General features: G+C 39.5%; 1 protein-coding gene across 4 annotated transcripts in view; it reads right to left on the reverse strand.

Moving 5' to 3' along the window:
• Positions 1-14,414, reverse strand: part of trim9 (tripartite motif containing 9) — a 92,662-nt gene that overhangs the window by 51,419 nt on the left and 26,829 nt on the right. For all 4 annotated transcript variants that reach the window (XM_087989850.1, XM_043697628.2, XM_087989849.1 and 1 more), the window contains exons 2-3: positions 2,694-2,789; positions 11-133 (exon numbers count right to left, since the gene is read on the reverse strand). In XM_087989850.1, the coding sequence (XP_087845976.1) occupies positions 11-133; positions 2,694-2,789 (219 nt within the window). The remainder of the gene's footprint in view (positions 1-10; positions 134-2,693; positions 2,790-14,414) is intronic.

Consider the following 14,414-nt stretch of genomic DNA (forward strand, 5'->3'; position numbering starts at 1 on the left):
CAGAACTAACCTTAAGTTTATGTTCGTGTTCTTTGGTCACCCGTGAAAGCAACTGTCCCTTCCTTCTGTTCAAAGCTTCAATGAGGGCATCACACTGGGCAACAAGACAAGCTTCAAACTCAACACTGTTTTCCTGTATACAATAAAGAAATACAAACTGATGGAATCAGACAAAGATAAACAAAGCATAACCGAGGCCTGCTGGAAAAGCATTCATAGCACAATCAAGCTAAAATCCTTCACTACCCAAAACCGAACATATCCCAAATTAATACCGTATTGCAGATGTGGGAGATCTGAAATAAAAACAAATAGATAAAGTTCCACCAACACTTCCAGTTTCCACTTCTTTGGGGGTGTCAATAATGGAGCCCCAATGAGGTGCTGCACAGTATCTTGCAGATGCTACAAACTGCTGTTGTGTGTTGTTGAAGAGTGTAAAGGTAATGGTGTGTGCCAATCAAGCAGGCTGCTTTGGCTTGGACACTGTCGAACTTCTTGAGTTGTTGGAGCAACATCTACTCAGACAAGTGGAGAGTATTCCATCACACTCCTGATGTGTGCCTTGTAGATGAAGCATGAGTGTGGAGGAAACAGGAGTCATATCTCATATTTTTCAGTAATTAGATTACTTACAGTATGGAAACAGGCCCTTCAGCCCACCCAGACCCATTCGCCTAAGTTTACCCCTTCACCTAACACTATGGGCAATTTAGCATGGCCAAATCACCTAACTTGCACATTTTTGGACTGTGAGAGGAAACCCACGCAGACATGGGGAGAATGTGCAAACTTCACACAGACAGTTACTCGAGACGGGAATTGAACCCGGGTCTCTGGTGCTGCAGTGCTAACCACTGTGCCACAGTGCCGCCAACAGTTATATTGTCAGTGTGCAGCTTCATTACTTCTGCAAAGCTGACAGTAATGTTTGAAGCCTGACTTGGAAAAATTGAATTTTAGGTGCTGCAGTTAATGATTCATACTTCTCCATTGGGTGTCCAGCTAAAACCCTTACAAACTGCAGTAAAATAGAAATCACTGAACGGAGGAGAACTTATGCTTTTATACTATTAACTCTCAATGGAAAGTTACACAACGAAGCTGCTTTTCAAATGGACACTAAGTTCATGAGCACTGCTGAACATCCTTACTGGACTCAAAAAAACTCAAGATTTAAAAATCTACATTAAATAAAATGAAGTTTGTGAAAACATTGCTTCTATCTTCAGCCCAGGAAATACCCTGATCATTTATTTTATCTTTTGTAAAATTTAATTAGAAAGGTAAGAACCAATCAGGACATTTTACTATTTGGTTTGCTGCTGAACCTATTTGGTTTTGAAGTCATTGGTGAAGTACCCTGCTTGGTTGTCAGAAACTTGGAGCACCCCCTGTCATTGCACCAGATTCAAACCAACATTGAACAGAAGGAAAGATATAGATCATAGAATAAAAGGAACAGTAGCAATATGGAAACAACATTGTTGAGGGATAGGAATTATGATTGGATATTTTTTGGACTGAAGGACTCTGAAATACAGTGTCTAGAAGTGTGTCAGACCCTGTTTAATTGAAGCATTCGTGGAGTGGCGGCGGGGGTGGGGGGGTTCAGATGACTATTTAAATAGAAGCAATGTTCTGAGGCACAGGGAAAAGGCAGGACACTGGCATTAGGTTGTGTAAATAAGAAGGATCAATTATAAAACCGAGACAGAGAAAGATTGCTAGAATATTTGGGGCCAATTTCTTAAAAGTCGGTAGTGAATGTAGTAGCCTCAATGTTGGACATGAATTGAGGCCATAAAACCCAAATAATTATTTTTGAAGATAGATTTTCTAATACAAAATCCAGACCTAATTATATCTACAGTGAGTACAGCCTCAGTAGCTCACAAGTCCCAGTTAGGAAATTAAAATCTAAAAGGATTTAGTTTTCCTTGGAGAAAACCTTCACTAAAACTGAATTCTGGGTAGATTAGTCAGAAATTTCACAAAGTAATTGTTATCCAGCTGGTGCCAAGCAGTATAGACTTGATAGGCTGAAGGGCCTCTGTACTATATGATTCTCTGATACATATCATGTGAGATTTATGAAAGGAGAAAGTGAGTATTACAGATGCTGGAGATCAGAGTCGAGATTGTGGTGCTGGAAAAGCAAAGCAGGTCAGGCAGCATCCGAGAAGCAGGAGAGTCGACGTTTCGGGCAAAAGCCCTTCATCAGGAAGAATGTATGTAAGCAATGGATGCTGACACTTTGTTAATGCACACATCTCAGACAAAGTTTGTTGAATGTCTCAGCAATATTTTTCGTACAGTGACCTAAAAGGAACAGGAATTCTGAGTAATAAAGACATTTAAACCGAAATAAAAATATTGACAAAAGTCCATGCTTTGTGCTATTTTTACTGACTCTCTACTTTGATCCAGTGCAGTAAATTCTTGAAGTGCACCATGTAAATTTTGAGTTTCTTTTGTTTATTATCTCCTGACCAGAAATAGAGTAGCTTTTGCAGTTCCCTTACAGTTTACAATAACAAAACAAAATTCCGTATTTACTTCTTAGATATTAAATGCATTAAAGGTAATTGAGTAAACATCTGAAGTAATACATGAAGTAATAAAAAAATCTATACTAAAGTGAGTTTAATCACAGGCAAATCAAATAGTAATTCAGACCATAAGACTTATACCTGGATTTGCTGCACCATACTCCTTAGCAATGACAAGAACTCTTTGGCATCCTTTGCCTTCTCTGACAACCCATTCAATGCTTGAGAAAGCTGATTCTAAAATCAAACATAAAAATCAGCTTTGTTAGCTTTTATATACTGCAAAGCAAATATTTCTATTTTTAAAACAAACATCAGAAGTTTCTTTCAAGTATTTTAAATAAAGTTCATTTTTGTACTATAAAGCCAAAATATATATTTTTAAAATTCTTTAGTCTTCAGAAATTGTATTATTGATTTAAGGTGAAAGTTAAGCCTATTTCGTTTCTGCAAACATACTTAAAGAACCATTAAATATCTATGAGGCTCCTTCACCCATTTAATTGTATATAGGTTCAATGGTGCGCAAGGACAAATGAGAACTATGAGGTTACTCATAGATTACAGGAAGAATCAGAATGATCCTTGCAATTTTTCCCCAATTTCAGGCTCACAAAGCTACCAGCTGAAGATATGGCAATTAGCCATGTCAATGGAAATAGAACTGATTTATATGATGAATCCAATAGCTGAAGAAAAAGAAAACAAATAATAGGTTGCCTGAACACTGCTGTGCAGACCATTTTAATCAATAAGACTCCCTCAGGAAGGGAGGATTTTATACTGGACATTCACTCCAATATTCAATCTTTGTTTATTTCTCTAACAACTATGTGAATTAACAGACTAAATGAGTCTGTTGCTGATGAGTAGGATTTTCTAATCATTATTGTCACTGCTAACAAAAAGTCACAGTTTTTTTTTGCAAATTACATCCTCCACATTGCCACTTTCCTGGTTGTTGAAATCAAATAGCTTCTCAAAGTGTTGCCCACATATCCATTTACTCTCAAGATTTTATGTTCATTCTGAGTAACAGGATGAGAACACTAGTAGCAGATGACAAGGAACCAGTTTCAATCAATAAGGTGGAATCTTCCAGGCATTCACTTGATGTGGGCTACAGCAAGATGTGTAACAGACCTGGGCGACAAATGTTGTGCGGCTGGGAAGCTTTGTGCACACTAGTCATTGTACCAATGTACTGCTTCCACTTCCAAGAAACCCTAGAACGCAAGAGCTTACAAGTCCACAAAGCAGCAAGAAAAACTGCAGGGAACATTCGTGGCTAGGATCATCTCAGCATCAAGATCATCTTGCTCCATCCTTGATCCTTTCCACAAGTGGGTTGGCGAGATATCAACAGACAGGGAATAATGCTTGTGAAATGTCTCACTAATAGCACAACTTGCCTCATTAATATTCACCCTCCCATTTTATCAAATTCGCCAAACAATCTAGAATGGGAAAACTCACCAAGGAAACCAGAGCAGGATATTCTGGAATTGACCAGCATCCCTAGTGATGGCACCATCTTTGAAAGGTCCTTGTGTACTTGGACAAGCATGATTCAGTTCCTGAGTCATCCCAAAATGTAGTGTTACATCTGCCAGAGTACTCTCCACCTTTAGTGGAAATGAGTGGGACAAACCACCAGTGGACTGCTCCACTGTCAGAACTTGAATGCTAAATTTAGTCATTTTAGCACCTCTGAGCAAATTCAATTATGGTGATCAGCAATTAAGTCCAAACATTGTACACAAAATCCAGACTTTCAATCAGGAAGATCTAATAAGCACAATGTGTACTCAGCATCTAATTTCATCTCGTCACTAAAATAACCCCATAAAATTCAGCAGAGAAAGAACTCAAGCCTTGAACCTCCTGTTCAGTGAGACTCCTGCACCCTAGTTAACATTCAGCTCCTACCTTCACTTGTCCCAAAATTCATTGTTCCCCTCATTCCCAAATTTTATAATATGTACAGCTGAAAGAAACATCTCAGTGAGCAGATATGGTAACTGATTGGAGTACTAAAAAAGATTTGATATTATGCATTAGTATTTTATTTGCGTGTAAAATTGGTGTTTTACCATGAGCTGAATGATGTCAACTTAAAAGCATAATCAATATATTACCCAATGGTTTTAGTATGACAGTTGAAAGGATGTAAGTATCGAGAATAAAACTGTTAGATGGTACACAAATCAAGATGAGCAGTTATTGTGATCATAATATTTGTGTAAAAAAAAATCATTCAAGTGCTGGAAAAATATCAAAGGCAGCTATCAGGCAATACCTACAGCCAGAGATTTATACTGCAGCTCATAATATTTTGTACCATAAATACTAATAAAAGCGCATTAAAAATATCAATTAAAGTAAAAATAATCATGGTCAGAATACATTGTAATTGCTCAGTCATGTTAAAGTGATGACAGTCTAATCAATGGATTGATTCAAAGCCTTATATTCATGGAAGATTTCATCTTCAATTGGACAGTGCTGATTATAACCCTGCAATCAGTTAGAATATGAAAATAGCACAGGTAGAAAGAAAACCTTAATTTTTATTCTTTACACACTCTGCTTTTCTAATTTTTTACAACTTAAATTAGAAAGAGGTGAAAGTGTTCGAATGCCTCCAAATTTATTCCACTGCAATTGACTATTAGGAAATGCACTACAATAGACAGGATTCGTAGCTTTCAATTTTCTCTTTTTCCCTATTTGAGACAGCTATATAGCACAACAATGAACAATAGTACATACGATTTTGGTAGGAACATGCCAGGCATGCATATTGAACTCAGTGGTCCTAGTAATTCCCTACTGTTAAAATTAAGAGATGGAATTCCTGATTTGTTCCCAACATATACCTGGAGAAAAATATTAATTGTCTATGCTAAATAATATTCAAACTTTGCATCAAGGCTCATAATCCATTTCTGTATTATGGGATTAATTTGGTTTTGCTCAAGATGCAAACTATGTCCAAAGATGTGCAGGTTAAGCAGATTGCTAAATTGCCAACAGTGTCAAGGGATGTCCTGTTGAGGTGGATTAGCCATGGAAAATGCAGGGTTTCAGGAATTTGGTAGGGGGTTGGGTCTGGGTGGGATGCTGTTTGGAGGGTCAGTATGGATTTTGACAGGCTGAATGGCCTGCTTCAACACTGAAGGAATACTATGATTCTATGGTAAACCCAAGTGTAATTTAAATCAGAGCTTCTGGCCTTCAAACAGAGCAGTTTACATGTATACTGCATGATTTGCAAGCTCTCTCACTATTCCAGTCATTCTGCTCAGCTACTTTATATTTCTAAATCTTTGACATATTTCTGCATAGCTCACAATAACCTAGGACAAACCATGCATTTTGTCTTTAATGAGAAAAAAATGCAAATTCCATGTTAAAAAGCAATGATTAAACAGGCTGAAAATGATGCTGCATTAGAAAGTACAGATTGAGAAATACCTATCAAATTCTTTTTACCATTACAATTTTCTCAATTTATTTTTAATCCCTTGAGGCCAAAGAATGCTGAAGCAGAGGTAGGCTATTCAGCCCATTGAATCTGATCCAACGTTCATAAGGTTTTATGGCTGTTATGGATATCCTCAGCTCCATTTTGCTGTCTTATCCCCATACACTTGATTCTATTATTGCTTAAAAACCTGTCTGTCTATCTCAGCCTTAAACATAATTAATGACACAGCATTGACAACCCTCTGCGGTAAAGAACTTTGTAGATTCACTACCCTCTAGGAGAAGAAACACCTCCTCACCTCTGCCTTAAATGGATGACCACTACTCTAAGATTATTTTCTCTGATCCTTGACTCTTTCATGAGAGGAAACAACCTTTCCACATTTACCTTGTCAAGCTCGCTAAGAATTTTCTACATTTTGAATAGATTAGATTACTTACAGTGTGGAAACAGGCCTGTCGGCCCAACAAGTCCACACCGACCCGCTGAAGTGCAACGCACCCCCACATTTACCCCTTCACCTAACACTATGGATCATTTAGCATGGCCAATTCACCTAACCTGCACATTTTTGGATTGTGGGAGGAAACCGGAGCACCTGGAGGAAACCCACACAGACACTGGGAGAATGTGCAAACTCTACATAGAGAGTCGCCTGAGGCGGGAATTGAACCCAGGTCTCTAATGCTGTGAGGCAGCAGTGCTAACCACTGTGCCATAGTGCTGCCCATAAGGGTTCCTCTCATTCTGCTAAACCTCAATGAATACAAATCCAATCCATCAGTATCCCATTAGAAAATCTCTCCTTCCCCAGAATCAACCTAGCAATCCTTCTCTGGATTGCCTCCAATGCCAGTGCATCTTTCCTTAGATAAAGAAACCATTACGGTTCAGAGTATTTAGGTATGGTCTGATGAGTACCTTGCATAGTTTTAGGAAAACCTCCCTGTTTTCAAACTCCATTCCCATTGTAAGGCCAATAATCTATTTGGCTGCCCAATTATCTCATGAACTTGATTGTGCTTTATGACTCATGCACAAGAACTCCTTCTAACCCTGCGCTGCAACGTATTTGCAGTATTCTACCATTTAAATGACATTCAGCTCTTCTGTTCTTCCTAGCCTCACTTTTTCCCCACATTATGTTCCATCTGTCAAGTTTTCCTCCACCCTCCTAAACTGTCTGCATCCCTCTGCAGACTCTGCGTTATCCTCAATACTTTCCACCTAACCCTTCAGTGATTTTCACTACTGCCTCAACCTTTATTGGACTGCGGTAAATGTGAAGGAGATGATGTGTGCTGTTGAATTTCCCAATCGGTCATGAAATAACAACTTCTTCATCTGCAAACTGAGGGGAACTCTGTCACTCATGACAATGCTGAGAATGCCACTGTAGCTCAAGTGTGATTTTAGGCATTTGAAAATCTTAGTGATAGCCACTGAATTCAAATCAGTCAGCTGTTGTAATAGTAGTCTCCTGCGACAAGATATGAAGTTCCTTCAAGGGTGAAGAGGTCTACTCCCCACGTCATCAGTGGTCTATCTGGGATGTGATGCATCATCAGCAGGTCTCCAGCTTGTTTGGCTTGATACTCATTATAAAGCACAGCTCTGGCTAATGACTGGTTATTCATGTTTGACCAGCCCAGCACATTTCTTGCCTTCTTTAGGCTTGATTCAATTTGTTGGCGATTTAGCTTCTCTGCTCTCAACTCCTTCAGGATGATTCTATTTCCTTTGTATGATATGCCATGCCAACTCACCTTTATATGCTTATTATGTTCTTATATCCTCAACACAGCACAGACGTGTCCTTGATGTTCTTTGGCCATCTGAGGAAGGATTGCTCGACCTGAAATGTTAACTCTGCAAATGCTGCCAGACCTGCTGAGCTTTTCCAGCAATCTCTGCTTTTGTTTCTCAGCTTTTCATGTTGCTTCACTACCCACCATGCTACTAACCTAAGCAGTAGAAGATTAGATTACATACAGTGTGGAAACAGGCCCTTCGGCCCAACAAGTCCACACCGCCCCGCCGAAGCGCAACCCACCCATACCCCTACATTTACCCCTTACCTAACACTACGGGCAATTTAGCATGGCCAATTCACCTGACCTGCACATCTTTGGACTGTGGGAGGAAACCGGAGCACCCGGAGGAAACCCACGCAGACACGGGGAGAACGTGCAAACTCCACACAGTCAGTCGCCTGAGGCGGGAATTGAACCCGGGTCTCTGGCGCTGTGAGGCAGCAATGCTAACCACTGTGCCACCGTGCCTTATTAATCAAAGAAGTTATCACTTTTTTGATTACCCCCTTCTTTTTCAAGCTGGCCTTGTCATTCTCATCTATTTCAGATCATACTCTCTTAGAAATCATCCTAACCTTGTGAACACATCTTTGTACTCAGCCAGGGTGTGTTCCATGGTCAATCATTTAGTGTGCAGTGACACAATGCAAATCTCTTTTGGCACATTGAGGGTTACTAGTCCAATCTTTAGACTTGCTCCTGACTATATAAGGAATTCTAAATATTTGCTCATCTTATTGCAAATGATTTGCAGTGTGATCTGTCCTCTCGTCATATAGCCTTAACCTTACTTTTGAGGCCTTCATTTTAGGATCATCATACTGTGCCATTTTGCACAGGTCTATGATAGTCATGATGTTGCATGGCACACCAGTGTTTGATATTTTATATTGATTTGATGTTATCCTTCTGCAATCCTCATCTCAACATGTTTTATCTTTTGACTGAACAATGCTGAGGGTTAAATCCTCACCTCCAGGCTGCATGCCAACACTGGAATTCTCTAACTCTCTGCTAAATGACTTGGTGCAAACCTGGAATCGCTAGCTCATTTCTTTTACAATGTTCTCCTGGGAAGGAGATCCTTAAAATGAATCACTTACTTTTAAAGGTCATTTGTGCATTGCCTGCAGACAATTTACAAGCACTTCTTATTTCTCAATAGAAAGATAATTTTGTCAAAATGCTCTACAGATTGCTTTGAAAGGTTTAATAAATTCCTTATAAATTACGTAATACAATCAGTAATCAAACAGTAACCAGTTGCGATGAAATCAATGTATATAAAGGTACAACCAAATTGCAGCAATTATCCATCACTTTTGCATCGAATGAGCGCCCTGCAAGTAATTTCAGTCTCCTGTTGCGTTAAAAGAAAATCAGTGAAACTGTTAACAGTTCTTTGTGATGCCCATATGAATCTCATACTTAGTTAAAGTACATAAGCTACCTCACTGTTTTCTAGCAATAGTGTCCAACCCTGGCCTGAATTAGAACATAAACCACATCGGTATCACTGTTCCCAAAATCAATAATAAAGGTTCTAAGATTGTTTCAATCAGAAGGTTAAATGCAAAATGCTGGAGTTTCATAGAGTGCAATCATCCATGGGTGGAACTTTACCCTCCCTGGTGTAGGGTCAGCAATGTCTGCATGTATATTGTTTGGAAATAAAGTCCAGAAAATGCAAGTTTGGATGATCAGACATTGCTTTCACAAATCAAAGGCAAGGTGGAATTTTGGTCACTTAATGATTACACAATAGCATATACATTGCTGAAAGTTAGATTTTGATACTTTTGTGGAATACATTGACAGAGGTCTCAGGGAGGCAATGTAACTGCTCAGTAACAGGGTTTGGATTGGCTGCAAGTAGCAGCTGGACACTAAAGTGACATATATGCTACCAGCATCTTTTAGCAGAGAGGGTTATCATGTTCAGTTAGAGGCTGCCAGTCCCTGTGGCTTGCATTATGTATAGAGGGAGAGTCAGGCAGTATGTCATACTGGGAAGAACTGAATAGACACCGTGCTGCACCATACAACGTTAACATCATACCTACAGCACATGCCAGGAGCTTATATGCCAAGCACACTGCATATGCTTCAAGGAAACTGTGTAATTTGAAGGGACAGTCCTTAGTGGAGTCAAGGAAGCTATGATTAATCGGGGGTAGCACCACAGTCAGTCACAGGTCTTGTCCAATTTCAGTCCTGGAAGCTGTCTACGGTCAGTCAGGTGTGTGGTGCTAGCAGAGTCCAAGGATCAACATCTTTGCAGTCCAGGGATTCGGCCCCGCTCAATTCTGCAGTGTAACCTGTTAGGGATTGCAGGTAGGTCATTTGGATTGCTGTGGAGACACTGGTCTAGGGCTGGGCAATGCTCAGTTGGAACTGTCTTCCCAAGTTAGACTGGGCTGGGGAAGAGAGCTTGCACATATCTGGGGGCTTTGGTTAATAATGCATTTATCAGAAAGTCCATGGATTTCTTGGAAAGGCAGGTTACTCAAGCATAAGGATAGACTTAACTGTATTTGGTCGCAAAGGGAATGGTGACAATTTTAGTTGTAGGGTGGGATCTCAGTCAATGGGCAGAGGGTGTGAGCTCAGAGTTCAGGATGGGGGTGCAATTTGCATTGTTCATAGTCAATGTGACCTCAACATGGGGTGGATTTTGACTCAACAAGAAATGGGAACTGACAATATCATGGGCTCAGGGGGGTAAAGTAATTATTATATGATAATTGTCATATGAAAGCACAAGTGGAAATGGGGTGGGAGAGGAAGGCTAAAATGTCATTGGGGCCACGGGGAAAGCATCACAAAAGGGAACATGAAAGATAAGAGAAAATGATCTGATGGAGACTGCAACTCACAAATACACTCGGTTAAAACAGTGCCATGCCAGATCTGAAGTTAACTGCACAATTACTACACAAAATGGTTGACACAGCATGCAAGGAAGGTTGTTTGGGAGCGGAGTAAAACTCTTGGAATTGGAGGCCCTGCTTGGGACACTGTATCAATGATACATCCATTGATTCAATAATGTCACCTATTTGGCTTCCATTTTAACTTTATCAGCAGGCTATTCATTGCCCAAGGATGTGCTTTCAAAATCTTGGCCTCAGGAGCATCACATTGTCAGATTAATTGTCTCTGTTTTACATTAGCAAGGTTACTGTAATCAGTCAAAGGTACTTAAAAGCCGACCGAATGTTCCTATTTCACAGTAACCTGGGATGTTTCATCCCTGTTCATCCGTGGAGACATGACAGTGATGTGCTCAGAGTGTGTCCCTGAGTTGAATCTAGAGAACATATTCACTGCAGTGTCTCACAAAATTGGTGGAGCAAGGGTCTGCATTTTACCATGGATTTGAAATCTTTAAACTTGTGTTCTATTTTGCATTTGTTTTGCAAAGTAAGCTTGCTTTATTTTAAAACCAAATCATCAGTAATGCATGGTTGTGTTTCATTAAAAGATCGCATCATTAAAATGAAATAAAATACAACAAAACATGATATATCAAGTCAGATTTCAATCTAGAGTCTGGCTTGTCGAGTAATAACATCAGCTGGAATCATAACATACTGAAGTCTTGTGCTCCAGAATTAGCTATACCCCTATCCCAAGCAGTTCTAGCACAGCCATAACACTGGCATCTACCCGACAATATGGAAAATTGCCCATGTCATGGATAGAAAAGGAGGATAGATGTAACTGCTCCTTCAATTGGCAGGAAAGTGATGGAAGGGGTCATTAACAGTAACCTACTCAATGATGCTCAGTTTGGGATCTGTCAATTCCATTCAGCTCCTGTCCTCATAACAGCCCTGTTCGAAACAGGGAGAAAAGATGTGAACTCAAGTTGACTGTCCTTGACATCAAAACAGCATTTGACTGAGTATGGCATGAATGAGTCCTAGAAAAACTAGAATAATGGAAAACAAAAGGAGAAAATTCTCTGCTGACTAAAATCACACCAGGCAGAGACAATGGTTATGGTTGCTAGAGGTCAATCATCTCACCCCAGGATGTCACTATACACATTACGCAGTGGCGCTAAAGAAAGCTTTGGGCAACGGGTGAAGGCAGCTCTTTCCCACTGCTAACTGTGTGATAATTGATGGAGAATTGAGTGTACATGGGGAATAAGTAATCAGTGTGCTGGAGTTGTGCGCTTTGTGAGTTGAAATAAAACTCTGACTATAAAAGTATATGCCTGGAGTCAGTGATCACAGGGGATATTTAGCGGTTTTTCAGTCAAATTTTATGAAACAAGCACTATTCTAAGCAAAGAGCAATTTGGAGAAAACATCAGACAGTTGGCTGTTCAAAAACTAAAGAATTGGGCATGATTACCTACCAGCTCTCTGAATACAAACATTATATCCAGTAGAATAATGAAGTAGCTGTATGTTACTTCTTTGACAATAAAGAGACAAAACATGTTTTTTGCTCTCCCACTGCCAGACAAAAACAGGATAAGAAGCAAAGGTTTTTTTTTAAACCCGAACTGGAGACTGATGATCTGGACATAATTGAAGGTTTGGACAAATTATTAACGTTCATGGATGAAATTTATCAAAAAGGTATTTTATTAACTGCCTTGGAGGTATGGTCGCATTTTGACAAATTCAAAAAGGTGAAGATTGTTCTACTGAAGACTGCATACTGGAATTCAATAAATTATAACAAGACTGCAGAAATAATTCTTGGAAATTATCTTTTGTGTTCACCTTTAAGTCGTTATTGTGTTCCAAAACATCAACTTTAGATAAACTTCTAAGGCCTATTTAGTGCAGTTTTAGTGTCTCTGCCTTTGAGCCAGAAGACCTACACATTCAAGTTTCACAAGCTCCAGATATGTGCAATACCATCTCTCAACAGGTTGAATAGAAAATGTCTGGACAGATTTGTAATTTTGAAAGGAGTTAAGTTTGTAGATAAACCCACACTGTTACAACAAATTTCAGAAGCACTAAAAAAACCTGAAAGCAATGTTTGTGGAGCAAATGGACAATCCACTTTGGGCTGAAATTGGAGGACACAATGTTATCATTGTTAAACTGTCTAGAAAAAGGATGCAGACAACAGTGAGAAAAAATAATTTTAACGAAGAGATATTAGGCCACAAAACCTTCCAATGAGTTTGAGAAGTGAAGAGAATTTGGGGTTTACAATAAAAGAGCTGACCCCAGAAATGCCCAGGATATAACAATTGATTGTTCTGGTTCAATTCTAAGTACACTGTGCCACAAACTGTTGCAAAGATGAGAGTATTTGAGACCAAACATGAAAAGATTCAGAAGAAGAAGATTGAGTTATGGATCTAAGGGGTCATTGTACTGGTCATGAGAAATTTCAGCCTAATGCTGAAATCAGTGGTAGTATCTTTCAATTGTGCAGTATTAGTCAGTGGGTGCAGACACTGGGTGCACATCTACAGTGTATGGAATAGAATCACTAAGATAGCTAGGCTCTGAGTAATAGGATTGGGACAGAGATCCTAACATTATTGAAGGGAAATTTGAAAACCCCAGTTTCAGATCTGGGGATAAAAGCAGTAGCCATTCATGCATGAATAAGTGAATGGTTCATAAAAATTTGAAGGATCAACCTTTGCACTTGCATGTGCTGTTCATGCTAAGAATTTGCTGCAAATGGCAGATGTAGTCCATGTTAACTAGTTTTTTGGTAGGTATCCTAAATTTCTTTTGGTAATTAGTGATCAGTCAACAATTTGGAAAGGGAGCACCATAAGCATTTCATTTTTCGAACATTTGAATGCACTGCACACAGGCAGAAAAGCCTTTCATTAAAGCCCAAGTATCCAATACAATTTGGTGAGCCTCAAAACATTTTGCAAGGCCAATAGAAATCAGTTTCATCAAGAAGATATTATTGTTATAAAACAGAAGGGAAGCCCAGGAAAGGGTATTGATAAATACAGAAAAATAATAATTGTACAATAAAGATACTAGATTGATTGAGTATACACTTCAAAGTTGCTTGGTATGGATTATAAATTGGTAGATTCTAAAAGAGTTACTGAAAGTAACAAGGAATCAGGTACTTTGCATAACCTAATAAATAGCTATGAAGATCAGGCTGTCACAGTTGACATGTTTTCTGATGAAGGGCAGATTCAATCTAAAGATCAAAATTAAACCATTGGTTCCAAAAGACATCTACAGCAGCAGCAACTCGAAGGGCAGGAGCTTGCACCAGGGGTACCGGGAGTCACTGATTTGAGCATTTAAGAACTTACCACGAGCGCGGGAGTCCTCCATTTCTGGTTTTCAGCGGCAGCAGCAACTCGAAGGTCGGGAGTGTGCAACTCGAAGGTCGGGAGGGGCCTGCCGGGAGTGGTGAGTCACTGATTTGTGCTTTTAAATTTGAAGTCAGACAGCAGAGGTTTCTGGGAGAGGAGGAAATTCTTATTTTTATTTCCATCCTGCTAAGTAAGTCAGTGTTTTCTCAACCCGAGACCCTACCTTTATAGGGCCTCCCACCCAACCACCCCCTTTAACCTTAAAGACCAGAGACATATCA

The sequence above is a fragment of the Chiloscyllium plagiosum genome, unplaced genomic scaffold (genome assembly GCF_037043375.1).
Source record: "Chiloscyllium plagiosum isolate Xiang-an unplaced genomic scaffold, Cpla_swu_hap1 HiC_scaffold_8, whole genome shotgun sequence".
NCBI lineage: Eukaryota > Metazoa > Chordata > Chondrichthyes > Orectolobiformes > Hemiscylliidae > Chiloscyllium > Chiloscyllium plagiosum.